Raw genomic sequence first — 27,815 nt, 5'->3', positions numbered from 1 at the left:
ATTGTGTTTGCCCAAAACACAACACATTGTATTAAGGGCAAAAAGTGTATTGCTTTGCCACATTTTTTTGCAGTAATACTTTAGTGCCTTGTTGTAAACAGGATGCAAGTTTTGGAATAGTTGTATTCGGTACAAGCTTCCTTCTTTTCACTCTGTCAATTAGCTTAGTATTGAAGTAATTAGTGAAGTAACTACAATGTTTTTGACTCATCCTCAGTTTTCTCCAATCACAGCCATTACACACTGTAACTGTTTAAAGTCTCCATTGGCCTCATGGTGAAATCCCTGAGCGGTTACCTTCCTCTCCGGCAACTGAGTACGGAAGGACCCCTGTATCTTTGTATTGACTGGATGTATTGATACACCATCCAAAGTGTAATTAATAACTTCACCATGCTCAAAGGGTTATGTCTGCTTTTTACATTTTTACCTATCTACCAACTTCTCACTGCAAGCTCACTGCTCGACTGAGGTGTGTGTGGGGTACACAATTGACCCTTGTATATGTGGGGTACAGAAAGGAAGTAGTCATTCACAAATCATGTTAAACACTATTATTGCACACAGAGTGTGCAGTCCATGCAACTTATTATATGACTTGTTAAGCAAATTTTTACTCCAGAACTTATTATGGCCATAACAAAAGGGGTTGAATATTTATTGACTCAAGACATTTAATCTTTTCATTTTTTATTAATTTGTAAACATTTAGGAAAACATAATTCCATTTTGATATTATGGTGTATTGTGTGTAGTCCAGTGACAAAAATCTAAATCTAATACATTTTAAATTCAGGCTGTAACACAACAAAATGTGGAAAAAGGGTGTGAATAGTTTCTAAAGGCACTTTACACCCAGTCAGTCTGTCCTATTGTAATTCCATCCATGTCTGAACCATCAGACAGCACATCTTTTCTGTAGCATAATAATATCAAAATATATTCAATTAAATGTTCTAAAAATATAATACTTCAACTTTTTTGTGACATATTTACTCTTCATTTTTTTTAAATGACATGTAAAACAGATTAACATGAATGCACTTTCACCTATAAAGCAATTGTTTTCCTATCATTTTTTATTGCAGATATTCTGCTGTTTTGGCAGAAAATCGCTGCAGAGGGCACAATGAGTAAAATATAAATGATGAAGTCAAAACAATATCCCAGTCCCAATCTTGCTCTTTACTTATTATACTAATATATCTCAGAGACAGAGACAGAGGACTTCTGATGCTGGGGCACCATTGACCTGTAGCCACAGCACACTTGCAAAACAAAAGAGTGCTGGAGAAAAACATTAGATAGGCCATATTTCTGTGATTCATTGACAAGAGGCCTGGTGTCTGCAACTGCGGGCCCTCCTCCTCCTCATCACCCCGTCCTGACAGTGGGCTCAATGTTTGTTTTCTGCCTCTTGGATATAATAAATGGATGTGTAGAGAAACTATTCAAGGACCTTTTTGTGCCTAATCAGAGACCTTGAAGGGTCACTGTTCCATACTAAGATCCTTCACTGCAATGGGGACAGTGCACTTTAGGATACATACAACATAGATTGATGGATAGATGTCTCCTTAGCCTTAGTCCCAAAGAGCTCATTTCCCTATTATAGTTACTGAGTTTCTGTTAAAATGCTGCTGATATAATAATGACCAATTTGAGTTATTTTCATTACGTCTTTGCAACCGTGAACCGTATGTGAATAATGTAACAGAAATGTAATAGTGGAAACTCCTGCATTGATCCTGTCCTCGAACTGTTTGACCATAAACAATGGGTGGCAGGGCCGGACTGGGACAAGAAGTCAGCCTGGCATTTCATCCAGCCCTGTGCCATTATTATCCTCTGCAGCAGAGGTGACTCTGGGTCTTCTTTTCCTGTGGTGGTCCTCATGAGAACCAGTTTCATCATAGTGCTTGATGGTTTTTGTGACTGCACTTGAAGAAACTTTTCTGGATTGATTGACGTTTATGACTTAAAGTAATGATGGACTGTCGTTTCTCTTTGCTTATTTGAGCTGTTCTTGCCATAATATGGACTTGGTCTTTTACCAAATAGGGCTATCTTCTGTATGCCACCCCTACCTTGTCACAACACAACCGATTGGCTTAAACACATTAAGGAAAGAAATTCCACAAATTAACTTTTAACAAGGCACACCTGTTAATTGAAATGCATTCCAGGTGACTACCTCATGAAGCTGGTTGAGAGAATGCCAAGAGTGTGCAAAGCTGTCATCAAGGCAAAGGGTGGCTACATTGAAGAATCTCAAATATAAAATATGTTTTAATTTGTTTAACACTTCTTTGGTTACTACATATTTCCTTATGTGTTATTTCATAGAAAATAGAAAATAGTAAGAATACAGAAAACCCATTGAATGAGTAGGTGTGTCCAAACTTTTCACTGGTACTGCATATTGAATACACATTTTATACAACTGAAGACCTCTCGTCTCATAGCCACAGTATGCCAGTTTCCATGAATAATGACATGAGTTTATTGAACTGGCATACACAGTGGTTAAGAACAGATATATCATACGGATAGAGAGTCCTTGTGACAACAGACGTTTTTAACTGACATTTTTCTCATAGAGCTCATTCCTGCAGGGACCATGCAGGTACATCCTCTCAGGTACTGATACTGGAATAATCTCTCAGAAAAATGTCTGAAATGTCATGCATGAAATATATATGACATGTAAATCAAAAGTAACTGTTTTCTGATTGTTTTACATACATTTCTTCCAAATGCATTGTGTCTTACAATATGAGTACTGAAAGCATAACAGGCCTATCAGTGATGAATAATATAAATGTTTGAAATCTGCTATATTTTTTACAAATAAATTTGCCATAACAGACGCATACGATACACTGTGTGTCTGTCTACTCATGTATATGTGCATCTCAGTTATTATCTGCATGCTTGGATGGGAAAAAGGGCGCATCATCGTTTCCGTGGTCGTCACATGACGATGTCCAATAAGAACTTTAGTAACTTTTTTGCTATTTGATAAAGAAAGAAAAGCAAAGAGAACGCTGGAAATGACTGCAGTTATTCGTGGAGATCACCATTATCCTGAATTATTTGTTTATTAGGCTACGAATTTGTATTGCAGATTCGGATTGTATATGACATACAAAGTGGTCAAAGTTTTGCAGCATCTTCTTTAATAGGTTTTATTGTCGTCGACGTCTAGCCTGCCTCATAGGTAATACCATGTTGGGAGAAAAGGCACAAGGTAAGTAAACAAATCCGCTATCGGAATGTGTAGAATTGTCTGAAGCTTCGGATATGCCTACATGAACTTTTAGTTATTTGCTATTTGTAAACCCACAGATACTGTAGGCTTATGCAATCTTTTATTTTGTAATATGCCTCTATTTTGTTGTTGCACGTTCATATAGAATAGCCTATTTAAAATAATTTAGTAAGCAGATAGATCAACATTTAAATAAAGATATTCAGTCTGCATTTCATTTGTTTATGTCGAAGCCTTTAACCATATTGCAAGACAAATATTATATGAACCTGACATATTCAGCAGTCTATTCAAGGAATAGCTATTCAATAGGTTCCAAACTATTTCTCCTTGCAAACTGTTTTGGGGGGAGAATAAAGGAAATAATAAGAAAAAGGGAAATAATAAGAAAAAAAGACAGTTTTATTCTGCATTTGAAATGAAAATGGTACTAAATGAAATGCTTCCCCTTGATGTCTGACCTTGAGGTATAGAGTAGCTATAGATATTTTTTAAGCCGTTTGCATCTAAAGTAATTGCCAAAACAGCAAATATAGTCCAATGTGAAGTAGTGAATCGAAATGAATTCTACAAAATAGCCTATAGAAAAACAAAACAATTAATCCTACTTATTGGATATTATCTTCCTATTTTGTCAAAAATAATTATAAAAGCTAGTTAGCCTAACACCCCTTGTCGAAATGTAGGCTATTGTTTAAACGGCCTTGGAATATAATTAACTCATGCATTGGGTCTGCGTTTCCTATTATAGATCGAGTCTATTGATTCATGAAAAATGATTATAAAAAAGAGCAAGGACTAAATGTGAAATAATTACGCCAAAGGACCGTTGATTCGTAAGCTATAGGTCTACTAATTTCTTGTTTAAGTTATTGCTGTTCACATTCATATGGCCTAAAGTCATAACTTAGTCACAGAATTAAAACTAACTCTGGATCTTAATTACGATAACAAAAACGACTGATGATTATGATAATATCGATAACAACAAACAACGAATAATAACAAAAATGTAATAACAATCGTTATAGCCTAACTATGCTATAATAGCAGTAATAATAATAACAACGACAATAACAATAATAATAATAATCATAACAGTATTAATAATCATAATAATGGATAGGCTATTATCACTTTCGATGATCCTACGTTCCTATTTGACACTGTTTTGGTTAAAGACATTCTCCTTAAAATGGGACATCTCCGTTTATTATGTTGCAAGAAAGGGTGTACTGTACCACACATAGGTTGTCTTCTCAAGATAGGTGGTCGCATCCACCGCTCTTTGGCCAACCTCCCAGTAGAAGGTGAGAGAGCCCTGAGTAAAGGACATGTGCTCGCGTCGAAGCGCGCGTCGACCGTGTTGTAGGTGTGGATTATAAAACGCGTTATTCTATCCTAGTTTGAGGCATTTCTTGATTAATAGGAATAACCACTTGGAAGAAGGGGGCGATAAAGGTAATCAACCAATACAGGTCATATTTGGTCGAATCCGTTTAAACATTTGCCAATCTTATCATATTTATTTTTTAAAAGGTTTTACATTGGATTTTAATCAATCGTAAATATCAATGTTTTTTTGTTTGCTTCCATGCATTATGGAATCGTCGGTCTTATTTTTGTGAAATAGACTGAAACTATTGTCAATCAGCTCTCACCGTATCATCAATCTAACATATTTATTGTGGAAATACATTTATTTTTCTATTTTTCGCAATATATATATTAACCCACATTAAGATTATTATTAGCGAAACTATATATATATATATTAGGTTTTAAGCCTTTTGTAAGTTTGATTTAAAGCAGATATTATTTCACAGCTGCACAGAATCCTACAATTTCGTACTGCATTTTCAAATTTGTCAAGGGCCGTAAATGAATTTGATTAAGAAACTGTACATTATTTGAATTAATTTATTCGTTACATCCCTGCTTTATTCGTTTTTCTTGACCCGTGCTTTTATTTGCGAACCAGGCGTCCCATTGATGGTAGGCGTAATGGACTACAACTATGATGAAGATTTGGAAGAATTGTGTCCTGTTTGTGGAGATAAGGTCTCAGGATACCACTATGGACTCCTTACATGTGAAAGTTGTAAGGTATTTTCATTTGGAATTACTCCTTTTTTCAATGTCCTTTCCTTTGTGGGTATTGTGGCTCATCAAACTAATGTAGGATAGATATTTTCTCCAGGGCTTCTTCAAGAGGACAGTCCAAAACAAGAAGAGGTACACTTGTGCAGAAAACCAGGAGTGTAAAATAGACAAAACACAGCGGAAGAGATGTCCCTGCTGCCGATTCCAGAAATGCCTCGATGTTGGCATGAGATTAGAAGGTATGGTTCTCTTCATCTCACCCCTTCATTTCACATTATCATTGAGTGGATTTCAACCTTATTGTCCAGAAAAAAATAAGCCTTTAATGTTTTGGCATATTTTTTTCATTTGAATATGATTGAATCTATATGCATTTGTTATAATTTGCTATATGCCCGAAATATGTCCAGCATAGGGATGCAAGGGATGCAATAGCCTAATGTCTTAGTATCAGTTGCTTCTGAATTGTTAAATATTTTCGCAAAAGTTGTAGTGGTAGCTTTGTTTTGAATTAGGGACAGACAATATACAGAGAAGAGAAGTTTAGCGTCCGTGGTTTTATGGGACGCAAAAACATGATGTGGCCAGAGCGCGGAGCACATCAGTGATTCCCACCCAGGCTGTGATGCGAAAATTAAGCACCTGTTTCCGCGGAGAAATTACACATTCTTGATTTGCTAATACGACTCTGGGCTTCTCGCTGTGGTTTTAAAAGGATACTTAATATTTACATCAACACGGTACCATTGTGTAATTGCAAAGGCAATAGCACATGTTGTGTACAGTAAAATGTCAAAAAGAGAATTGTGTAATAGAATAAAGTAGTATGATGTTGTTTTTACATTGCTTTTCCCAAAACTTGGTTCAGGAAACTGCCAAACACATAAATTAGGCTATTTTCCTGTGCACTTTTCCTGTGCTGTATTAGCAATGATATATATTTGAATAATAAAATAATAATAAATAATACATTTTCACGAGGAGCATTTTACCATGATATCCTTCTCGCTATAGTAGCATAGTAACAATTTCCATATAAAGACCCACTGTGGTTGACATAGTTCTGTTTCCCCACTCCTTGTCTCTTTCTGTGACAGCTGTGCGTGCAGACCGCATGCGTGGGGGCAGGAATAAGTTTGGCCCCATGTACAAGCGGGACAGAGCCATGAAGCAGCAGAAGAAGGCTTTGATCCGTTCCACGGGCTTCAAGCTGGAGTCTGCTCCTCCACAGCTCTCCCCTGTACAGACTAACTATGGCTTCACTGGCACCCTGCACAGCCTCCCATCCCTCCCCAAAGGCCTCATGCCCTCCATCCCAGCCTCCATCACCCCCACAGACTATGAGGCCAGCCTCTACGGACCCTCCTCGCTGGGGGTGGCCATGCAGCCCCATGGACCCTTGCCTACCCAGTACCTGTGCACAGCATTCCCCAGCAGGGCCATCAAGTCTGAGTACTCTGACCACCACACAAGCTCCCCAGAGTCTCAGGTGGGGTACCCCTTTCCGGATGTGTACCCCCCCGGAGGCTCCCCACAGCCTCCCCCCCTCTCCCCCCTGGTGCTAGAGCTGCTGCGCTGCGACCCAGATGAGATGCAGGTGCAGAGTAAGATCATGGCCTTCCTGCAGCAGGAGCAGAGTGGCCGGGGCCGGCAGGACAGGCTCAGCACCTTCAGCCTCATGTGTCGCATGGCCGACCAGACTCTGTTCTCCATAGTGGAGTGGGCCAGGAGCTGCATCTTCTTCAAGGAGCTCAAGGTAAGCATCCCAGACCCTGTCCACACAGAAATGATAGGAGAGACATGCACATTTAGAAATTATTCTTAGAATAATGATCACAGTATCATATCTTATCATTGTGATGATCTTATTATTCCACTTCATTCATAAGTGATATCAAGAATATTGAAGATAAACAATTTTAGCTTTGATATCTTAATGTTTCTTGATCCTATTTCTGTAACCCTGCACACACACACACACACACACACACACACACACACACACACACACACACACACACACACACACCCATTATGGCAGTAAAGAACAAAGGCCTGTGTAAAAATGTTAGATTTCCTATGACAGATGATTATCATTGTTTCTGTCCCTCCTTGTTTCTGTTGGGGGTCCTCAAATAGAGCAGCAGTTAAAGAGGTGACATCGTAACCCGGTGTATCTCCCTCTGGGTAATGATTTGAGATGCATCACTGTCCATGTCAGATAGGCCTTGTACATTGAGTCTCTTTGTCAACTGAAGGGTGTAATTGAGGTGTGTCATACTTGTACAGCGTGAGTTATGGCTCCAGTCAAATGTTACTCCCCGGCCCCAAGAGGAGAGTGAAATCAATACTGTTGTTTGACACTGTGGTGACTGACCAGAGGGGTAAACTACGAAGGAAGCTAGATCTACTCAGGGTTTTCTGAAGCTAGCCAGCTTCAGTTAGCTTCACATTCCATCTAAGGCTTCATCTGTATTCTACGACGGTGGATATTGCTCATCTGCCACGTGGCTAGTCGAATGCAGAACTCTTCATGGAGACAGTGCTGTAGCAACAATCCATGGGCGAGTCAGTGCCACATTTGAATTTGTGTAGAAATCAAAATGAAATACAATTTATGTAGCATATTCAGCAGGCTATGGTGTGAAATAGGCTTTTAGAAGGGCCGTCTTTATTTGATTACTTATCATTAATAGCGGCTTTGGTGTGCACAAGCAACATTTCCCCCACTCCCATCTATAAAAGAATTCTATTAAGTCATAACTACAAACGTTTTACGGTGCGTGATGTTTGAAATGCGTTCCTTCATTACTAAATGTGTAATGTGATAGGTATTTTTAAATTAACATTGTAAATAAAGAACAAAAAATATGAAGGGGATGATGACTCAATCTTTGCGAAAGGGAGGGAATCTGATTTCATTGGTCCTCAACTCGCGGCTCAGCCACTTCATTCAGGATACATAGAGTAAGCTCTGAGTTAACCTGCAGGTTAGTTCTGAGGATTCGTTGCCATAGAAATGTACCTGGTTAAAAGGTTAGCCACTTTCGTGGTACCGGTTATCCCGAGATGAACTCAGGGTTGACCAACGTTACCTCGATAACTCCTCAAACCTGATTGGTAGTATGGGCCTCTGGGCATGTTACAGATAGGTGGCCTAAAGGAGACAGTGCATGCTGGTGTTGATGAAGGCTGACCAGTGATATTGCTCAATGCTCACTATGCTATTCATTTTATTGATGCTGCCATCGACCAGAGAATGGCTGGCAACGGGAACCTACTAATAGATTGTTTGCTCTTTGACATTTATTATTCAAAAAATATTTAGCACCCATCTGAATTGACTGTATTTAGAAGCAACTTTTTGTCACATTATTGTTATTTGTCTGTTAGCCTTATCTGTGAGACAGCGAGTCCATTGTGTGGTGAGATAGGAACATAGTATCTATGTAAGGACTGTGTCATGGGGACACACACAGTGGTCCCATTCTTCACTTTACTCTTTTAACTGGGTTATTTTATAATCGGTGGGCCTATATGCCTCTGAGGACCAATGATCTGATGCAGTGATCAGTGGCCAGTAGTAGTTATGGCAGCATCATCAGTACTATGGAGTTAGACCTGACTGGGGAGGAGGATTCTGCCCCTGGATAAACAACAGCCTGAAAAATAGCATAAATGAGAGTGATGGGGTTTTGTTTTAAATACAATATGAGAAAATGGCCAGCATATATTATTTGATGTAATCGTGTGTAATATAATCTAGCTATGGGATTATGATTATGGAAAATTGGAGAGCCACTTTAGTGTTGCCTCCGGCATGTTGATCGTGCAAAGCCAACAGTAAAATTTGAACTGCATGGATTTCAGTCATGTTACGTACCTCTGATGTATCCTGGCTAAATTGCAACCAATTGTGAGGTTGTAGACGTGAACAGTGTGAGGCGAGGCGAGCACAAAGCAGTGGATGTTTGCCAGGAGAGAGAGAGCCTCCTGCAGAAAGAGCTATCTCTCTGAGTAATTACATTCCATCCAGACGATAACAGGGGAATGTCAGTTCTCTCTCCACAGCCCAGTATTTTGTCTCTCATTGTTCATATTTGCACAGGAAAAATTGAGCTATCATCTGCTAAATTTACCTTGGGCATTGCCAGTATGTTTGTGTCAGAAGCTGCCCGTTTACTTGAGTTTTTACATACAGTATCTGACATTGACATACCTGTAGCATTTGATCAAACACCATTACGTGCATGCAGGGTTGGTGCATTATAGCAGCCCTTTACTAAATGTTGATGAAAAGAAAGATATATATTTATTGTTCGATGGTTTTAGACCTGTCTGTCTGATCTCCAAAACATCTGTATTGGTCTCAAAGCCAAATTCTGACAGTTATGTAATGGCACTGAGTGAGGCAGGTTTATGCTTCCCTGTTTCTGCCAGCCAGGGGGGACAAGACTGAATGTTCCTTGACTGAACGTTCACTGTGTGTATGTGAGTGTGTGTGTGTGAAATGTTGTGTCTGTGTGCTGAATCCTCCTTGAGAAGAGGTACTGTATGATGAATCAAGATGTTGTGTGTTGGTCCTGTAGCTCTGACTGGGAGCAAGATTGGACTCCTCCTCTAGACAGATATATAGTTCCATTGAAGGGGTAGTAATTCTGTCATCCCCATGCCAGATGAATGTGTGTCCTGGTGCTATTTGGGGGCTTCAGGAACACTCTGTGTCACCAGCTGCAGAATTACTGACAGTGTTGTCCTTCGGCACCCAGGGTAATATGTGCTAGCATTGAGGAGCATCCAATCAACCCCGCCCCCCCCTGTTGGGCGGGGGCAAGGGAGGTGACGAAGGACAGGGAGGACAGGGAGCGGTGAGGAGGTGGGAGAGGTCATCTCTGTGGCTCGTAAATACAAGGTGATGATGCGCGAGACATTGACACCAGCCCCAGATGCTGGAAATATGGCACAAGGCCCCTGATCTTCCTCTCTTGGTTTTATGGTCACCCCATTTATCTGTCCATGTAGCTATGTGTGTTTCAGGTGGGACCACGCTATCCCATGTGGATGATAGCTTTTAAGGGGGTTAATGTTAGATTGATGCCTGCTTGAGATTTTAATATCAGTGTAGGCTGTTTTATTTGACATTGGGTTTGACATTAGATTGGTTCTCCACTATTCCTATGCTTGGCCAGCTGTGTGGAATGAGTTTGAGCTTTGATGTGACCTGTTGTTTTCTGATTCTACTTTAAGGTGGGGGACCAGATGAAGCTTCTTCACAACTGCTGGTCTGAGCTGCTGGTCCTGGACCATGTCTTCAGACAAGTGCAACATGGGAAGGAGAGCAGCCTGCTGCTGGTTACTGGCCAGGAGGTAAGCAGCCTTGCAGTTCCAACATAAAATTAATACAAACATACATTCATGAATACCAGACATACATACACTCACTCACACACGCACGCACGCACGCACGCACGCACGCACACGCACGCACGCACTCACTCACTCACTCACGCACGCACGCACGCACGCACGCACGCACGCACGCACGCACGCACGCACACACACACACACACACACATTCATCATGTAGTCATTACAGATACACAACCTCCATGGATAGCAATAGGTTTTTTTCTTTGTTGTTGCAGTAATGTGTATCTACACAGTAATTACTGTTATTACACTGTACCAGTGGAATTACCACACATTATTTTAGTGACATAATATAAAGTGGGACTACACTGAGTGTACAAAACATTAAGAACACCTGCTCTTTCCATGGCAAAGACTGACCAGGTGAATCCAGGTAAAAGCTACTGTATGATCCCTTATTGATGTCACTTGTTAAATCCAGTTCAACCGGTGTACATGAAGGGGAGGAGACAAGTTAAATAAGGATTTTTAAGCCTTGAAACAAATGAGACATGAATTGTATAGGTGTGCTATTCAGATGGTGAATGTACAAGACAGAAGATTTAAGTGCCTTTGAACGGGATATAGTAGTAAGTGTCAGGTGCACCGGTTTGAGTATGTCAAGAACTGCAACGCTGCTGGGTTTTTCACACTCAATAGTTTTCCGTTTGTATCATTGATGGTCCACCCCCAAAGGACATCCAGCCAACTTGACACAACTGTGGGATGCATTGGAGTTGACATGGGCCAGCAGCCCTGTGGAACGCTTTCAACACCTTGTAGAGTTCATCTGAAGATGGCGCCGGAGGGGATGGCTGCCAGGCTTTTAACCAACCATGCTATTTTGTTTGTTTTTTTCACTTTGTTCGTAACTTGTATTTTACATAATGTTGCTGCTACTGTCTATTAAGACTGAACAGAGCTTCAGGACATCAGAACTGTGATTACTCACCTCAGATTAACGAAGAGTTTTTCTTCAATGAGTCGGATGGGAGGGATTTTCTTCAGACACCCGACCATGCTCAGATCCCCGTCATTTGCCGGAGAAGGAAACAGAGATTTTGCGGAAAAAGATCAGGGTGCCTTGTGAGGATCAGGTGACGAGTGCCTAATCTGCCTTTGCCTTCCGTCCTGCTAGCTAACGTTCAATCGCTGGAAAATAAATGGGACGAACTGAAAGCACGTATATCCTACCAACGGGACATTAAAAACGGCAATATCTTATGTTTCACCGAGTTGTGGTTGAATGACGACATTAAGAACATACAGCTGGCGGGTTATACACTCTATCTGCAGGATAGAACAGCAGCCTCTGGTAAGACACGGGGGGCGGGGGCCTATGCATATATGTAAACAACAGCTGGTGCACAATATCTAAGGAAGTCTCAAGGTTTTGCTCGCCTGAGGTAGAGTGTCCCATGATAAGCCGTAGACCACACTATCTACCTAGAGACTTTTCATCTGTATTTTTTGTAGCTGTTACATACCACCACGGACCGATGCTGGCACTAAAACCGCACTCAATGAGCTGTATACTGCCATAAGCAAACAGGAAACGCTCACCCAGAAGCACCGCTCCTAGTGGCCGGGGACTTTAATGCAGGGAAACTTAAATCAGTTTTACCTAATTTCTATCAGCATGTTAAATGTGCAACCAGAGGGAAATACATTCTAGACCACCTTTACTCCACACATAGGGATGCGTACAAAGCTCTCCCTCCCCCTCCATTTGGCAAATCTGGCCATAATTCTATCCTCCTGATTCTTTCTTACCAGCAAAAATTAAAGCAGGAAGCACCAGTGACTCTCTCTATAAAAAAGTGGTCAGATGAAGCAGATGCTAAGCTACAGGACTGTTTTGCAAGCACAGACTGGATATGTTCCGGGATTTTTATGATGGCATTGAGGAGTACACCACGTCAGTCACTGGTTTTATCAATAAGTGCATCGAGGACGTCGTCCCTATAGTGACTGTACGTACATACCCCAACCAGAAGCCATGGATTACAGGCAACATTCGCACTGAGCTAAAGGGTAGAGCTGTCACTATCAAGGAGCGGGACTCTAACCTGGAAGCTTATAAGAAATCCCGCTATGCCCTCCGACGAATCATCAAACAGGCAAAGCGTCAATACAGGACTAAGATCGAATCGTACTACACCGGCTCCAACGCTCGCCTGATGTGGCAGGGCTTGCAAGCTAGTACAGACTACAAAGGGAAGCACAGCCGAGAGCTGCCCAATGACACAAGCCTACCAGATGAGCTAAATAACTTCTATGCTCACTTCGAGGCAAGTAACACTGAAACATGCATGAGAGAATCAGCTGTTCCGGATGACTGTGTGACCACGCTCTCTGCAGCCGATGTGAGTAAGACCTTTAAACAGGTCAATATGCACAAGGCCACAGGACCAGACGGATTACCAGGACGTGTACTCCGAGCATGCGCTGACTAAATGGCAAGTCTCTTCATTGACGTTTTCAACCTCTCCCTGTCTGAGTCTGCAATACCAACATGTTTCAAGCCGACCACCATAGTCCCTGTGCCCAAGAACACTAAGGTAACCTGCTTAAATGACTACCAACCCGTAGCACTCACATCTGTAGTCATGAAATGCTTTGAAAGGCTGGTCATGGCTCATATCAACGCCATTATCCCAGAAACCCTAGACCCACTCCAATTTGCATACCGAACCAACAGATCCAAAGATGATGCAATCTCTATTGCACTCCACACTGCCCTTTCACATCTGGACTGAACACCTATGTGAGAATGCTATTCATTGACTACAGCTCAGTGTTCAAAACCATAGTGCCCTCAAAGCTCATCACTAAGCTAAGGAACCTGGGAATAAACACATCCCTCTGCAACTGGATCCTCCCATCCCATCTTCTATGCTGCTGCTACTCTCTGTTATTATCTATGCATAGTCACTTTAATAACTCTTCCTACATGTACATATTACCTCAATTACCTCGACACCAGTGACCCTGCATGTTGACTCTGTACCTGTACCCCCTTTATTGTACCCCCACTATTGTTATTTACTGCTGCATTTTAATTATTTGTTATTTTTATCTCTTACTTTTTTTGTTGGTATTTTCTTGAAACTTAATTGATGGATAAGGGCCTGTAAGTAAGCATTTCACTGTAAGGTCGTCTCCTGTTGTATTCGGCGCATGTGACAAATACAATTTAATCTGATTTGATGCCCCGACGAATTGAGTGTTCTGAGGTCAAAAGGGGGTGCAACTCAATATTAGGAAGGTGTTCCTAATGTTTGTATGGTCAGTGTATTGCCTTCAGAAAGTTTTCACACCCTTTGACTTTTTCCACATTCTGATGTGTTACAGCCTGAATTTATGATGGATTGAGATTTTGTGCCACTGATTTACACACAATACCCTTCAATGTCAAAGTGGATTTTTTTGTTGATGTTAAAATGTTTATAAATTGATAAAACATTTAAAGCTGAAATGTCTTGAGTCAATAAGTATTCAACACCTTTGTTATGTATGGAAAGCCTACATACGTTCAAGAATAAACATGTGCATAACAAGTCACATAATAAGTTGCATGGACTAAATCTATGTGCAATAATAGAGGTTAACATGATTTTGGAATCATTCCCCATCTCTGTACCCCACACGTACAATTATCTGTAAGGTCCCTGAGTCAAGTAGTGGATTTCAAGCGCAGATTCAACTACAAAGACCAGGGAGGTTTTCCAATGTCTTGCAAAGAATGGCACCTATTGGTAGATTGGTACAAAAATAAAAGCAGACACTGAATATCACTTTGAGCATGGTGAAGTTATCAATTATACTTTGGATGATCTATCAATACACCCAGTCATTACAAAGATACAGGCGTCTTTCCTTACTCATTTGCCGGAAAGGAAGGAAAACATGAGGTGACTTTAAAACAGTTACAGACTTTAAAGGCTGTGATAGGAGAAAACTGAGGACGGATCAACAACATTGCAGTTACTAAACAATACTAACCTAAATGACAGAGTTAAAAGAAGGAAGTCTGTAAAGAGTGCAAATATTCAAAAACCTGTTAGCAATTTTTGGGGGACAAATCCAACACAACACATCACTGAGTACCACCATTCATATTTTCAGGTATGGTGGTGGCTGCATCATGGTTTGGATCAGTTCGTCATCAGCAAGGACTAGGGATTTTTTTAGGATGAAAATAAATGGAATACAGCTACAATCATAGGGAAAATCCTAGGAACCTAGGAACCTGGTTCAGTCTGCTTTCCTACAGACACCGAGAGACAAATTCACCCTTCAGCAGGACAATAGCCTCAAACTCAAGGCCAAATATGCATCAGATTTGCTTATCAAGATGACATTGAATGTTCCTGAGTGGCATAGTTACAGTTTTGATTTAAATCAGCTTGAAAATGTATGGCAAGGCTTGAAAATGGATGTCTAGCAATGATCAACAACATCAGAAGCCTCCTCCCTAAGTTTGTTTTACTCACTGCTTTTACTCACTGCTTTAGCACACTCTGCTAACCCTGATGTCCTTGCTGTGTCTGGCCACCAAAAATTCAGAGATTTCCATACCCAACTATAACATCTTCCGTCAAGATAGAACTGCCAAAGGGGGAGGAGTTGCAGTCTACTGCAGAGATAGCCTGCAAAGTAATGTCATACTTTCCAGGTCCATACCCAAACAGTTCGAACTACTAATTTTGAAAATTACTCTCTCCAGAAATAAGTCTCTCACTGTTGCAGCCTGCTACCGACCCCCCTCAGCTCCCAGCTGTGCCCTGGACACCATTTGTGAATTGATCGCCCCCCATCTAGCTTCAGAGTTTGTTCTGTTAGGTGACCTAAACTGGGATATGCTTAACACCCCGGCAGTCCTACAATCTAAGCTAGATGCCCTCAATCTCACACAAATCATCAAGGAACCCATCAGGTACAACCCTAACTCTGTAAACAAGGGCACCCTCATAGACGTCATCCTGACCAACTGGCCCTCCAAATACACCTCCGCTGTCTTCAACCAGGATCTCAGCGATCACTGCCTCATCGCCTGTATCCGCTACGGAGCCGCAGTCAAACGACCACCCCTCATCACTGTCAAACGCTCCCTAAAACACTTCTGTGAGCAGGCCTTCCTAATCGACCTGGCCCGGGTATCCTGGAAGGACATTGACCTCATCCCGTCAGTTGAGGATGCCTGGTCATTCTTTAAAAGTAACTTCCTCTCCATTTTAGATAAGCATGCTCCGTTCAAAAAATGCAGAACCAAGAACAGATACAGCCCTTGGTTCACTCCAGACCTGACTGCCCTCGACCAGCACAAAAACATCCTGTGGCGGACTGCAATAGCATCGAAGAGTCCCCGTGATATGCAACTGTTCAGGAAGTCAGGAACCAATACACGCAGTCAGTCAGGAAAGCTAAGGCCAGCTTCTTCAGGCAGAAGTTTGCATCCTGTAGCTCCAACTCCAAAAAGTTCTGGGACACTGTGAAGTCCATGGAGAACAAGAGCACCTCCTCCCAGCTGCCCACTGCACTGAGGCTAGGTAACACGGTCACCACCGATAAATCCATGATTATCGAAAACTTCAATAAGCATTTCTCAACGGCTGGCCATGCCTTCCGCCTGGCTTCTCCAACCTCGGCCAACAGCTCCGCCCCCCCCGCAGCTCCTCGCCCAAGCCTCTCCAGGTTCTCCTTTACCCAAATCCAGATAGCAGATGTTCTGAAAGAGCTCCAAAACCTGGACCCGTACAAATCAGCTGGGCTTGACAATCTGGACCCTCTATTTCTGAAACTATCCGCCGCCATTGTCGCAACCCCTATTACCAGCCTGTTCAACCTCTCTTTCATATCGTCCGAGATCCCCAAGGATTGGAAAGCTGCCGCAGTCGTCCCCCTCTTCAAAGGGGGAGACACCCTGGACCCAAACTGTTACAGACCTATATCCATCCTGCCCTGCCTATCTAAGGTCTTCGAAAGCCAAGTCAACAAACAGGTCACTGACCATCTCGAATCCCACCGTACCTTCTCCGCTGTGCAATCTGGTTTCCGAGCCGGTCACAGGTGCACCTCAGCCACACTCAAGGTACTATACGATATCATAACCGCCATCGATAAAAGACAGTACTGTGCAGCCGTCTTCATCGACCTTGCCAAGGCCTTCGACTCTGTCAATCACCATATTCTTATCGGCAGACTCAGTAGCCTCGGTTTTTTGGATGACTGCCTTGCCTGGTTCACCAATTACTTTGCAGACAGAGTTCAGTGTGTCAAATCGGAGGGCATGCTGTCCGGTCCTCTGGCAGTCTCTATGGGGTGCCACAGGGTTCAATTCTCGGGCCGACTCTTTTCTCTGTATATATCAATGATGTTGCTCTTGCTGCGGGCGATTCCCTGATCCACCTCTACGCAGACGACACCATTCTATATACTTTCGGCCCGTCATTGGACACTGTGCTATCTAACCTCCAAACGAGCTTCAATGCCATACAACACTCCTTCCGTGGCCTCCAACTGCTCTTAAACGCTAGTAAAACCAAATGCATGCTTTTCAACCGATCACTGCCTGCACCTGCATGCCCGACTAGCATCACCACCCTCGATGGTTCCGACCTTGAATATGTGGACATCTATAAGTACCTAGGTGTCTGGCTAGACTGCAAACTCTCCTTCCAGACTCATATCAAACATCTCCAATCGAAAATCAAATCAAGAGTCGGCTTTCTATTCCGCATCAAATCCTCCTTCACTCACGCCGCCAAGCTTACCCTAGTAAAACTGACTATCCTCTCGATCCTCGACTTCGGCGATGTCATCTACAAAATGGCTTCCAACACTCTACTCAGCAAACTGGATGCATTCTATCACAGTGCCATCCGTTTTGTCACTAAAGCACCTTATACCACCCACCACTGCGACTTGTATGCTCTAGTTGGCTGGCCCTCGCTACATATTCGTCGCCAGACCCACTGGCTCCAGGTCATCTACAAGTCCATGCTAGGTAAAGCTCCGCCTTATCTCAGTTCACTGGTCACGATGGCAACACCCATCCGTAGCACGCGCTCCAGCAGGTGTATCTCATTGATCATCCCTAAAGCCAACACCTCATTCGGCCGCCTTTCGTTCCAGTACTCTGCTGCCTGTGACTGGAACGAATTGCAAAAATCGCTGAAGTTGGAGACTTTTATCTCCCTCACCAACTTCAAACATCAGCTATCTGAGCAGCTAACCGATCGCTGCAGCTGTACATAGTCTATTGGTAAATAGCCCACCCATTTTCACCTACCTCATCCCCATACTGTTTTATTTATTTACTTTTCTGCTCTTTTGCACACCAATATCTCTACCTGTACATTTATCACTCCAGTGTTAATCTGCAAAATTGTAATTATTCGCCTACCTCATGCCTTTTGCACACATTGTATATAGACTCCCCCTTTTTTTTCTACTGTGTTATTGACTTGTTAATTGTTTACTCCATGTGTAACTCTGTGTTGTCTGTTCACACTGCTATGCTTTATCTTGGCCAGGTCGCAGTTGCAAATGAGAACTTGTTCTCAACTAGCCTACCTGGTTAAATAAAGGTGAAATAAAAAATAAAATAAAAAACAACCAACTTGACGGAGCTTGAAGAGTTTAAAAAAGAATAATGGGCAGATATTGTAAAATCCAGGTGTGCAAAGCTCTTTGTTGTAGATCGTTGAGAAAAAAAGACAATGAAATCCATTTTAATCCCAATTTGTAACACAACAAAAAGTTAAACAAATTCAAGGAGTGAGAACACTTTCTGCTGCCTGCTCTTGTTCTTGTGTTTGGAAGATGCAGAACAGAAAAGGAAAAAACAGCCATCAGCTTGTCTCTGCAGCTTGTAACTGACTCCTGGGTTTAGGGAGGAGAGGTGAAAGATGGCCGCTGGTATTTATTTGCCTCGTGTTTAAATCAAGTTATTTTTTTCTCATAAAGACTGCAATGGAAAACTGGCCATTTTTATCTACAAACTGTACTAGGTTTGTGAGAACAGAAGGAAGAGGAGCTTAAAAGTTGCACTGTATCATTCTAGAAGCTACTGTGGAATTTGAGGATTTAACGTCCAATATGTTACATAAAATGCCAATCGCATTCATTTGCAGACTCAATGTATGGCATCTATGAACCTGTACTGAAGCTATACTGTACTGTAATTCAAGTTGCAACACCACCACTTTTCAACCTCATTTTCATTATCTCCAGCACAATAACAGTGTCTACATATGTGAAAACTGCACATTTCTACAAAAAATGTGAAGTTACAAGGTTCTACCCCATGACATTAAAAACAGTGATTTTCGAACACTATGAGAGTTACGGTGATGTAGGGAGTAAGAAAATACCCTCCCTCTGTTTTGAAAATCACCGTTTTTCTTACTTTTAATCCTACCCTTTGATGTATATTTACATTTTAGTCATTTAGCAGAGTTTCTTATCCAGACTAATTAGGGTTAAGTACCTTGCTCAAGGGCACATAAACAGATATTTCATTTAGTTGGCTCAGGGTTTTGAACCAGCAACCTTTTGGTTATTGGCCTGACACTCTTAACCGCTAGGCTACCTGTCACAGCAGCATTTTTTGGGACCTTTCTTAACTTTTTAACCATAGATCGTAGAAATGCGGTGTTTTTACATATGCAGACACTGGTTCGGTGCTGGAGAAAATGTACATGATGTTGAAAAGTGCTGGAATTGGCCTTTAAAACCTGTATATACAATAATACTTCATGTTGTCCTTTTGTGTTGTGTTGCAGATGGATCTGTCATCCGTGGGGTCACAGGCGGGCTTGAGTCTGTCAGGCCTGGTCCAGAGAGGACAGGAGCTGGCTGGGAGGCTACTAGCCCTGCAGGTGGACAGGAGAGAGGTTGCCTGCCTCAAGTTCCTCCTCCTCTTCAATCCCAGTAAGTAGACCACATGGACATACGCTGTATGCTGTTCCACATTAGACGGTGATTATTAGTCTTATAATATGTATATAATATAACACACTTTTATCCAAAGCGACTTACAGTCATGCGTGCATACATACAGCTCATGTATAGCTCATTACAGCTAGCTCAATAATGGAATAATCATCTTTGAAAACTACTATGGTCTTTCAAAGATTTGAATTTCATTAGGTTTGAGGTACTTCATACTTGTTTGTATCGTAGCTGTGGTTTGTATAACCCAGTGATGTGTAGTACTTAAGAATGAGCAAATAACTTTTTCAAACTTTTTGTTGGAAATAGGTTTTAGTTGACAAGTCCCATTTATTTTGAAAGGCAGAAATGGCATCTTAAATAGAAAAGTCACAGCCATTGATCTATGTTTTTTTATCCAGAAGGTTCCAACTGTTATCTGAACCAGTCCTTTATTTTCAGGTACACTCATAATTCAATATAGGGCCTTGTCAAAAGGCAACATTAACAAAGAAGACAACCTCACCCATTATTCTTTAATAGCATTCAATGGAACCTTAATGGATGGGTCTATCATTCAATAATCTGACTGACATTCATGCTGTGGCTTCTGCATATGGAGTGTGTATTGACGACAGTTGCCCAGATTCCCTTAAGCGACTGCTATTTAGCGCCAGCGAGCTGGGAATAAAAGGCTTTAGAATAATGAGAGCACTCGTCACATGCAGAAAATATTTCCCATCTCCGCTGTCTGTTTCATTCTCTTGCTCTCTCTCCTTCAATCAATGAGTCCGGTTTATCAGGGCAATTTAGATGCCCTTAAATGGTTTGAAAAGATTATTCAAAATATTTAATTACTGTGTGAATGGCTCTTCTGGCAGGACTCAGCTGATGCTGAATAGAAGTCCTTTATAGGGTCTAGCTATTGTCACATATACACACACACACACACACACACACACAACCCACAACCAACCCACGGTGTACAGATCCAATGTACCAGAAATGGAATATTAGTAATAAACTGTTGCAATTTAAATGCTAAAGATTAGGCCTACACTTGATCTCAACAAGTAACTGATGCTGAGCCTTAACACAGGGATTTGAGGAACAGTTTCAAATAAATATATCAATATTCTCCCATTTATGTGACATCTGCAGAGTAAATGAATCCCCTCTAAATCTCTTTATTATGTCCCTGTCCAGATGTGAAGCTGTTGGAGAACCAGGTGTTTGTGGAGAGTGTTCAGGAGCAGGTGAATGGGGCTCTGCTGGAGTACACTGTGTGCACCTACCCCCTGTATCTGGACAAGTTCAGCCAGCTGGTGCTGCATCTGCCAGAGCTGCGTGCCCTCAGCACCCAGGCAGAGGACTACCTGTGCTATAAACACCTGAGTGGGGAGGTGCCCTGCAACAACCTGCTCATTGAGATGCTGCATGCCAAGAAGGCCTGTATATGAGCACCACGCTACCATCACTATACACCAGCAGACTGTCTGTGGGACCGATGGTGTGGAAGCAAAGAGGGGATTTATGATTACAGCTAGGAGAAGATGAGTTGTGTGTTTGTGTGTGTACGTCCGTGCATGCGTGAGTATCCCCTCTGTCCAAGGTGTGTGTAAACAGATTATTGACTGATTGTTTTGGCAGTCCTTTAAATGTACATATTTATAAAATGTACAAAGAAAGCTATGCTATGATACTGTATGTAATAAATGTAACATTTTGTTGAATTCAGCAGAGTGAGGTCTTATATCCGCGTTATATCAGAGTTATAGGGCCTCTTTCAGATGAAAGAGGCCCTATAACACGTCATTAAGACATGTCTTAGCCTTTCAAATATAGTGGAAGCACTACATTTATTTGAGCACTTATTCCTTTCCTCACCAACTTTACCAAAAAATGTGGTATGTGAAAAATATGTTATGTTCAATATAGTTTTTTTCTATTAGATATTGATATACTAATATATGAACTACACATATGTTTAAAGAATTAAATCTGCATACTCATATTATGTTTAATGACTGTCTGTTACCCCAATGAGAGATCGACTTAAAGTGATAGAAAGAGAGTGATACAGAGGAGAGAGAGGGAGGGGGTAGAGATGGCGTAAGAGAGAGGGAGGGAGAGAGCCCTGAATGTGGCGCTGATGTGTGGGAGAGAATGAAAGCCATCTTTGGCTGCAGTCGTCTCTTATTAGCAGATTAATGGAGGACGGCCCCAGAAAGAGACACCCACGTGTGTGGACAGAAAAATGAACAACAAAGAAAGCAATCTCTTATTAAGTAGATGTGTTAAAAATGAATGTTCTTGGTAAGCTTAACTGTATAAGTCCTCTAGCTTCTTCTGTCCACCCGGACTACAGAGCCAGGTCAAGGATAGGGGGTCGTGCACTGTGGATGTGCTCCAGACATTTTGTACTCGCAGAATGAAGGAAAACATGCAATTGGCAATGTATGGAATGGTTGCTTTTTAAGCTAAATTGGAAAGAGATCTAGGGAAATCCAGTTGGATTCAAGTGTAAAGAGAAAATAGACTTATCGTACTTGAGAAATGGCAGGACTAACATGTAACACCCACATATCCGTTTGCGTAATTTCAGCACATAGCACACATGAAGCAACATGTTTGAATTGTCTCTCGCATACAGACATGGCAGGGTTGTCTCTTTTAACTTCACTTCTTGGAGACAATCAGAACACCTGCCTTAAGATAACCCTGGCCTGTCTGTCTGAATATATTGACCTTTTCCTAACTGAAATAACTGTCATCTGTACCTCTTTGTACAGTGCATTTATATTGTGAAGCAGGAAAAGAAATGCCACAGTGAGGAATACATCAAGCTCAGATGTTTCACCACACATACTTTTCTATTTCTTAAGGTTGAAGATGCTCATTGTGTAATTGGTTCTCTATATGTTGCTTTTGCTTCTGTTGAGTTTCACCTTATTCTGTGCAGTCCCAGTCTTGGATGTTTTGGTGAAGTGATGAGGTCTGTTTAAGATCTCATTCTCAAACTGTCTGTGATGGTCCACTTGGTTACCTCTGTCAGCAATATGAATGCTTTTCAAACAGAAACAATCAAAACATACTTTTCTTTAAATATATTTTATTGTAATAGCATCAAATCAATAAATGCAATTAAGTAAAGCGCTACCTATGTTCTGTCCATTTCTTTTGAACCATCCCGCTGTTGTTCAATGACCATGGGGGTCATATATACATAATACATTCTTTTCAAATACTCTGGAGGCTATCCAGGATAGTGGTAGCAATTTATGAGTCATGACAAAGCAATTCATATTAATGTGAAAGTCTATGGTTTTGGGCTGACAAGTCAGTGCTACTTCACAAATACATATGTAAATGTACATTTCAGCCAATGGCTACAATGAGCACAAATATTGGAGGCCATTAACAGTAATTAAACAATACATTTAAGGAACGAAGTATAAGGGTTTTGGAAAAGCTATCATTTTCATACAAATCTTACAATGTATTGTTACAAAATCGATTGACTAGCCTGCTAATACTGTTGCACTCTCTAAGTCTAGGGGTCTTAGTCCTAGTTACATGGTCTATAACCTGATTTAAGATGTGCACCTATGTGAGAAATCAGAGTATAAGGACTGTGTTGTATGTACATGTACCCAGAAGACAGCAACCTTACCTTTGGTCTAGGGCCAGCTCCTCCATGACCTCTTGGTTAGCCAGTCCAAGCAGATTTTTGATTGTTCAGAGGTGACAAAAATAAATATATGCAAAAAAACTAAAAACATTCCCAAGCAAAAGATTTTAAACAAAACAAAGGGCTCACATGGTTACCAAGAAAAAACATCAGCCTTACGGCTCTAATAGCTGTCTCAATCTCATTTCCTTGCACCTGTGCCCAATCAACACTTCATAAGGCTCCACAAGACTTCCTGGCTAAGCATTTGAACCAGGTTGTTGCTGCCCCCTGGGGATGAGGTGTGGAAGTGTGTGGTAGTGTGTTTGTCTATGTCCTAACAATAACCTTCCCCCATCTCATAACAATATATGTATAGAAATAAAATTATATCAAACGATAATGTACATTATATTTGCCCAGCATATTCTTCTATTGGGACAATAAAGAGTTTCATGCGATCATTTGAGCTGTACTGAATAATGTGTCTTGGTTCAGAGTGCACCTTCCTGCAGTGGAGATAGGGAGAGGCCATGATTTCTGTTGCTTGTTGTAAGGCAGGATAGGCCAGGGCAGGGGAGGGAGGAAAGGCTTGGGGAGATAGCCAAGCTGCAGCTAGCACAGCCTCCAATACACATCGTGGTTGGTTGGTGATACAGTACTGTACAACAGGTGATAGGCTTCTTAAAGTCTCTTTATGAGCTGCCCAGACAGTGCACAGTGAGTTAGCAGCATATCTCTACTATATAATGCTGTTGATCTATGAGAGGATCTGTCATCCTACTATCCACATTCTCACACTGACAACACAATCTTGTTGTCTGGTCATATAATATCTTACAGTAGTATAGGCCTTTAATCCTTGATTCAAAGTGTTTACAGTGATGTCTACTGTTTAGTTATGTCTGTAAAAACAGTAACGTCTACTGTTTAGTTATGTCTGTAAAAACAGTTACGTCTACTGTCTAGTTATGTCTGTAAAAACAGTCATGTCTACTGTCTAGTTATGTCTGTAAAAACAATAACATCTACTGTCTAGTTATGTCTGTAAAACCTGTAACGTCTACTGTCTAGTTATGTCTGTAAAAACAGTAACGTCTACTGTTTAGTTGTCTGTAAAAACAGTAACGTCTACTGTCTAGTTATGTCTGTAAAAACAGTCATGTCTACTGTCTAGTTATGTCTGTAAAAACAGTCATGTCTACTGTCTAGTTATGTCTGTAAAAACAGTAACATCTACTGTCTAGTTATGTCTGTAAAAACAGTCATGTCTACTGTCTAGTTATGTCTGTAAAAACAGTAACGTCTACTTTCTAGTTATGTCTGTAAAAACAGTCATGTCTACTGTCTAGTTATGTCTGTAAAAACAGTAACGTCTACTGTCTAGTTATGTCTGTAAAAACAGTCATGTCTACTGTCTAGTTATGTCTGTAAAAACAGTAACATCTACTGTCTAGTTATGTCTGTAAAAACAGTAACGTCTACTGTCTAGTTATGTCTGTAAAAACAGTAATGTCTACTGTCTAGTTATGTCTGTAAAAACAGTCATGTCTCCTGTCTAGTTATGTCTGTAAAAACAGTCATGTCTCCTGTCTAGTTATGTCTGTAAAAACAGTAACGTCTACTGTCTAGTTATGTCTGTAAAAACAGTGATGTCTACTGTCTAGTTATGTCTGTAAAAACAGTAACGTCTACTTTCTAGTTATGTCTGTAAAAACAGTAACGTCTACTTTCTAGTTATGTCTGTAAAAACAGTCATGTCTCCTGTCTAGTTATGTCTGTAAAAACAGTAACGTCTACTGTTTAGTTATGTCTGTAAAAACAGTAACGTCTACTGTCTAGTTATGTCTGTAAAAACCAAAATGACACATACACAAAAAGATGACTGTAAAAAAAAGACTGAAGGTGTGATAAGCCACTCAGCAAAAGAGAATGAAACTGAAGTCTGTATTGCACACGACAAATGTTGTGTTGCCTCTCTGGAACAGCGATTTCCTAAACAGCAGATGGTTCCTGACCCTGGGAATGGGACACTGTGGTGGAGGAGGAGCTGTCGCCCTAAAAAAACGCTTCCTGCTTCACACGCTCTGTGTGTGTGTGTGTGTGTGTGTGTGTGTGTGTGTGTGTGTGTGTGTGTATTCTATATGTGCAGTTTTTGAGTGTGTGTCTATTTACACCATCTACAATATTTGTATGAGAGAGGATGCATCTATTGTATGTATCTGTTTGTGGTATCCACTGTGCAATTCCGCTTTCTTCCCACCAGGTTATATGATAAATGTGCCTTTGTGTCCAATTCCAAACATTCCATCAGCAGCCTGTTGTAACAGAAAAGTAACACAAAATGTATTATTCTATCAACACATTATGTCCAATATAATAGATTATTCTTTCTTTGCAAAAAAGAAAACTAAAGACTAGACCTTGTAAAACCTTCATTATTGCCCCAACACAACATATTGGGTGGATTGAGTGTGTGTGGGTGCGTGCCTGCGTGTGTGTGTGTGTGTGTCTGTTTGTCTGTGTGTGTGCGCGTGAATGCGTATGTGTGTGTGCATACATGCTGTGTGACACAGTCAAGCTGTGGGAGCAGGTGTTTGAGTGGATGAGCGGCCTGATTGTCTAACTACTGAGGAAAATTATGTTTCCTATTGTTCTGACTGTCAACATCGGACCCCAAGTGCCACTCACACACCACCGATCAGGTGTTTGCCATAAAAGAGAAAACATTCAGCAAATCAAAGGACAAACTTTCACCTCTCTCCTTTCTGATGATTGCAAAAATCAGAAACTTTCTGTCCAAAAATGATGCAGAAAAATTAATCCATGCTTTTCTCACTTCTAGGTTAGACTACTGCAATGCTCTACTTTCCGGCTACCCGGATAAAGCTCCTACCTATCTCTCTGATTTGGTCCTGCCGTACATACCTACACGTACGCTATGGTCACAAGACGCAGGCCTCCTAATTGTCCCTAGAATTTCTAAGCAAACAGCTGGAGGCAGGGCTTTCTCCTATAGAGCTCCATTTTTATGGAACGGTCTGCCTACCCATGTCAGAGACGCAAACTCGGTCTCAACCTTTAAATCTTTACTGAAGACTCATCTCTTCAGCAGGTCCTATGATTGAGTGTAGTCTGGCCCAGGAGTGGGAAGGTGAACGGAAAGGCTCTGGAGCAACGAACTGCCCTTGCTGTCTCTGCCTGGCCGATTCCCCTCTTTCCACTGGGATTCTCTGCCTCTAACCCTATTACAGGGGCTGAGTCACTGGCTTGCTGGGGCTCTCTCATGCCGTCCCTGGAAGGGGTGCGTCACCTGAGTGGGTTGATTCACTGATCAGGTCATCCTGTCTGGGTTGGCGCCCCCTCTTGGGTTGTGCCATGGCGGAGATCTTTGTGGGCTGTACTCAGCCTTGTCTCAGGATGGTAAGTTGGTGGTTGAAGATATCCCTTTAGTGGTGTGGGGGCTGTGCTTTGGCAAAGTGGGTGGGGTTATATCCTTCATGTTTGGCTCTGTCCGGGGGTGTCCTCGGATGGGGCCACAGTTTCTCCTGACCCCTCCTGTCTCAGCCTCCAGTATTTATGCTGCAGTAGTTTGTGTCGGGGGGCTAGGGTCAGTTTGTTATATCTGGAGTACTTCTCCTGTCCTATTCGGTGTCCTGTGTGAATTTAAGTGTGCTTTCTCTAATTCTCTCTTTATCTCTCTTTCTCGGAGGACCTGAGCCCCAGGACCATGCCCCAGGACTACCTGACTACCTAGGTTTCTTCCTAGGTTTTGGCCTGTCTAGGGAGTTTTTCCTAGCCATCGTGCTTCTACACCTGCATTGCTTGCTGTTTGGGGTTTTAGGCTGGGTTTCTGTACAGCACTTTGAGATATCAGCTGATGTACGAAGGGCTATATAAATACATTTGATTTGATTTGATTTGATTGACACTATAAGGTTCCATCTGCATTTTTGTCAAAATGTAGTTATTGATATAGCCTTGTTCTGTTCAGTGTTCTCAACTTATATAGTACTCTAGATACCCAATTCATGTTGCTATGTTCAAAAGAATACACAATAAAAATTGCTGACACCATTCAAACCGATTAGGATTCAGAACTTTAAAGCCAATTATCTCAGAATCCTCTTTTTTGCAGATAGAACCTTATAGTTCCAGGCTCTCGACATGGTGAAATGACCTGGCCCACTTCAAAAAACAAAAAAGAGCTGCCAATATGTTTACAAAACACATACCTGATGTTATTACATGTAGTCAAAATAATTGTCCAATCAAAAATCATTTAAATCTGAAGAAAATATAGATACTAACAGAAGGGGATTAAATGATGACCAAATTGTCAGTAGACAATGTAACCTGGTTCCTTATTGTATGTGTGCCAGCCACATTATTTTTAATAAAGCAAGATTAAATGAAAGTCAGATT

The 27,815-nt window shown here is 41.4% G+C and overlaps 1 protein-coding gene across 1 annotated transcript; it reads left to right on the top strand.

Moving 5' to 3' along the window:
- Positions 1-3,042: 3,042 nt before the first annotated feature.
- Positions 3,043-22,879, top strand: LOC115111455 (steroidogenic factor 1-like). Its single transcript, XM_029637507.2, has 7 exons — positions 3,043-3,250; positions 5,253-5,377; positions 5,472-5,613; positions 6,472-7,130; positions 10,622-10,741; positions 19,573-19,720; positions 20,927-22,879. The coding sequence occupies exons 1-7, from the start codon at positions 3,229-3,231 to the stop codon at positions 21,178-21,180; spliced, it is 1,470 nt and encodes a 489-aa protein (XP_029493367.1). The 5' UTR covers positions 3,043-3,228; the 3' UTR covers positions 21,181-22,879.
- The last annotated feature ends 4,936 nt before the right edge of the window (positions 22,880-27,815 follow it).

The sequence above is a fragment of the Oncorhynchus nerka genome, linkage group LG27 (genome assembly GCF_034236695.1).
Source record: "Oncorhynchus nerka isolate Pitt River linkage group LG27, Oner_Uvic_2.0, whole genome shotgun sequence".
NCBI classification, from domain to species: domain Eukaryota; kingdom Metazoa; phylum Chordata; class Actinopteri; order Salmoniformes; family Salmonidae; genus Oncorhynchus; species Oncorhynchus nerka.
The sequence above is the reverse complement of the archived record's forward strand: the minus strand, read 5'-3'. Positions and strand labels throughout refer to the sequence as shown.